General features: G+C 48.3%; 1 protein-coding gene across 1 annotated transcript; it reads right to left on the bottom strand.

Annotated features, from left to right (window-relative positions):
* Positions 1-432: 432 nt before the first annotated feature.
* LOC149839423 (exocyst complex component EXO70C1-like) lies at positions 433-2,598 on the bottom strand. Its single transcript, XM_090004863.1, has one exon. It carries the CDS (start codon positions 2,596-2,598, stop codon positions 607-609), a length of 1,992 nt encoding a protein of 663 aa, XP_089860989.1. The 3' UTR covers positions 433-606.
* Between the last annotated feature and the right edge of the window lie 1,358 nt (positions 2,599-3,956).

The following is a 3,956-nucleotide window of genomic DNA, read 5'->3' as shown; positions in this document are numbered from 1 at the left end:
GAATAGAAATTACTTCTTTTTTAACCTGTTTTTCTACAATGTTTGTTTAGCAAGAATGGGTTTGGAATCATGTGATTGTAACTTGTATAAGCAGGTTTTGTAAAGGCTTTAAGAATCAATGATCCACAATATACCACAGTTCCATGATTCAAGAAGTTAATTGAAAAATGAGCCAAGGTCCGATCTTTAGCAGACAAGCCATGCTGAACATATCAATGCAGTCAGATTGAGTTCCCACAACATAGCTCAGTAGTTCCTTACATTCATTAGTACTAAATACAAACCCAAGAATAAAACCCATCAACAACTTGTTAGCAATCTATGGCCCTATGAGCTCTGCTAAATAGTACATAACTAACGCCATGAAAAATCTTCATGATGGTTGTGCTTAATAATGATGCTAACGATATCTAAAGCATGTAACGAGTGACTAAATTAAATTAACCAAAGAATGTAAATGAATCATACGATACAGAAACATTTACTTACATATCACAACAAAAAATTATACCCAATGTAAAAAAAAACATTTAACTGAACATGAAAGTTTCTTCCAATCTCAGACGTTATCTCATCATCAAGATTGAACCTCAAATACCATCATCATCAAGCCTTCCTCCTGATCATAGAAGCCGGGGTCCCTTCAAACAACTCATCAATGAAAGTCTCCAGATCATCAGGCCCATACTTTATGTACTTATCACTCTGCCTTCCACTGTCAAGATACTGCCTGAACCTCCCCAGGAAAGACCTGTAAGCTGGAATCACCACAGCAGATATTGACACCCTTAGCTCTGACTGCAGCTGCTCATCACTCACAATCCATGAGGATTGAATTTTATGTACCTCCTCAAACATGGTATTGAACATCTTGAATCTCTCCTTCAGCACCGCCTTTGATACATTGCCTGCACCACCACCACCTCTACCACCACCAATATGCAACCCTTCATCTTTAAAGCACCCCAACACCTTCCCCCACGTCTCCCTCTGGTAGTTCTTGTGGTACTGCCTCAGGTCAGAGGACCTCTTTCTGTACCAATCATCACCAAGCAAACTATATATCTCTGAGCCTTTTATCTTCTGCACTATGTACCTACCATTGTTCATCAAGAATATGTAGCTCAATGATTGGTCTTTGTAGAGACGAGATTTGGTCTCTAGATTGTGGTCTAGTAGGTCCATGACACCCACTACTTGCAATGAAAGAGCCGACCTCGACTCATCCCCCGCACCGTCTCGTCTCGGCCGATACGCTTCAAAGACCTGCTCCAGGGTCTGCTTGTACTCGCAGGCTAGCTTCAAGTAATTCATCACATAGCGGGTCAGCGGATGAACCGCCCCGCCAGGTACGGGCGTCTTTGCTGAGTCCCTCTTGATGGAGTTCTCCAGATCCGAGAAGACGCCGACGGTGGCCTCGCCGAGCTGCGTTCGCGCCAAGTCGATCTCGAACCGGATCTCAGCGCACGCCTCGCCGATGAAGAGCTCGTCGACGAGGGGCCGGGCGTCGCGGAACGCCTCGTACATGTCGAGGAACTTGAAGAGCCGCTCGGTGGATCTGCGGGTCATGGCGACCGCCTCGGCGAAGTTCAGGACCCGGATCACGACGCCGCGGGCGATGTCGGCGAAGACGGGCCGAGACAGATGGGCCGACTCGGGGAAGACTGAGTCGCAGAGGCGGCTCTCGCCGGCGAGGTGGACGTGGAGGCAGCGGCGGAAGGCCTTCATCCACTTGGCGATCTCCGATTCGAGGGCGTCCCACTGCATCTTCTGCACGTCCTCGATGCTGAGACGGTCCAGACCCATCTTTTCCGAGACGGATTGGTCCAGGGAGGTCTTACGGGCGATACTGTAAGCGAGGCAGCACTCCGTCTCGTAGCCCGAGTCGATCATGGCCTTCGATATCTCGGCGAGGACCGCCACCGTCTCGGGCGGATACGGCTCGGACTGGACCGAATCGGGCACGTGCGGCGATTGTGTCCCGCCGGAGAGCGGGCAGCGGTCGTCCTGATTGGAGTTGAGGGATTTGCTGCGCTGGAAAGCGCCGGATTCTTGCTCGGCATTGCCGGAATCCGACGGCTGCTCGAGGATCGATCGGAACCCATCTTCGATGAACACCATTGCTCGCTGGAGAACGATGCCCGCTTCGTCGTCGATCGTCGAATGGTCGGATTCGAGGGACGAGACTACCTGAATCACGGACCGAAGCCGCGCCACGTAAGCGAGGAAGGGGCCGGAATCGAGGTACCAATCGAACTTCTCGGCGCCGGACTCGTACCTGATCACCTTTCCGGCGAGGCCGTCGAGGAACCGTTCGAGGCACGCCGGAATCTCGGAGCATCCCGTCGAGGGGACGCCGGAGAGGAACTCGTCCAGCTCCTCCGAGAGGCGATCGAGGGTCCCATCTTCTTCGACCTTCTCGTGTCCGTCGCCGGGTTCGCCGTCGTTGTGGCTCTCCGGTTCGGGCTCACCGGCGTCGCTTTTGAGGGAGAAGGATCGGAGTTTGGAGGATGGTGTGGAGGGGAGTCGAGGTTTTTGGTCAGGATGGTCTTGCTCATCGCCGTGAGCCACTAGGGGCGATTTCTCCGACGCGTCCATATGGAAGGGCGATGATGGTGGTGGTTAACTTTTGTGGTTTGCTTCTTGTCTAGTGTCTACGTTAGGGAACAAGAGGTAGACAAGATGGCCATGAGAGAGAGAATAGTGATGGGAAATGGTGGGAGCGATTTAAGGAGGGAGAAGGAAGGGAATTGAAACGGTCTAAGGGGAGAGACACCTGCCACCCAGAGAGAGAGAGAGAGAGAGAGAGAGGGTGGTGGACTACAAAATTGGGTGTTTGTTTGTTAAATGAGGAACGTTGTTGACCCGCTGAGTTCGTGGCAGCAACTAACTTTTTGTTTTTGTTCACCATTTGGAGGCAAATATCGTGTTTGGCAACTCTTGTTTGTTTGTTGCTAATAAAAGGTAGGTGGTGCTCAAGCTATTTACGGTTGCTACTGAGTTCAGTTCCACTCGTCTCCTATGTCATCCCCATCTTCATACCCCCTCTTGTTTTTATCAAATCTGAAACTATAGATGGATTCAACGTGATCAATTTAATAAGAATCAACTCTTGGATTGTATATTTTTAACCAAAAATATGATTTTTAAAATTACAAAATTTTGTATTTTGTCATTTTTGAATCGCCAAAAAATTCTTCACACAAGTCGTAGTATGAATCATGTAAATTACATCTGTAGAGTCAGATTTGATCAAAACCACTTGCATAGATTAAATCCCAAAGAGGGGCATGAACATAGGGATGACATAGGGGATGAGTGGAATCCATCTGATTGTTACTAACCTTCTCATGTTACCCGTTGTGTTGCACACGTTTGACCGATGTTAATGGCATGGGTTTGATTGGGATATCCAATCGACCCGCATGCATCTAGTTGGGTTATGTGAAGTCATAATAAATGGTTCTCGAGTTCAAATTATTTTGTGTACCATTAGATGTATAATGGAGTCAACAATATCTAGATTTGATGAAGGGCAACACGTCCAACTCCAAATCCAATACAGCGATACCCAAGGTTGAATGTCCTTGCAGAGAGAGAGAGAGAGAGAGAGAGAGAGAGCGGGGGAGGGGGGTGGTAGGGGTGTTGCATGAAGAGAACCACCATCTTTTTTGAATAACTGCAGTACATCGGCGGTGCAAGTTCCTTGGGAACAGCACCAGCCAAGCATTTATGACCAATCCACAGCTAATGTTGAGAAAACAAGACAGCCATGGAACCAATCAGACAAGTCCAACTATTTGCACGCAGCTGGACCTTGGAAGATCTACCAAGTCCCTTTTACCAATATATACTCCAGGCATCCCAAGCCCGCAGATCAGATAAAGTGATTGAAAATCATCGTTTAGTGCTAAATATAGTGCAAGTAATACAACTTTTTGGTTCTCATTTACGTC

The sequence above is a fragment of the Nuphar pumila genome, chromosome 4 (assembly GCF_984573655.1).
Source record: "Nuphar pumila chromosome 4, dmNupPumi1.hap1.1, whole genome shotgun sequence".
Taxonomy (NCBI): Eukaryota; Viridiplantae; Streptophyta; class Magnoliopsida; order Nymphaeales; family Nymphaeaceae; genus Nuphar; species Nuphar pumila.
Note: the sequence above shows the minus strand (reverse complement) of the source record. Positions and strands in the feature narration are given on the sequence as shown.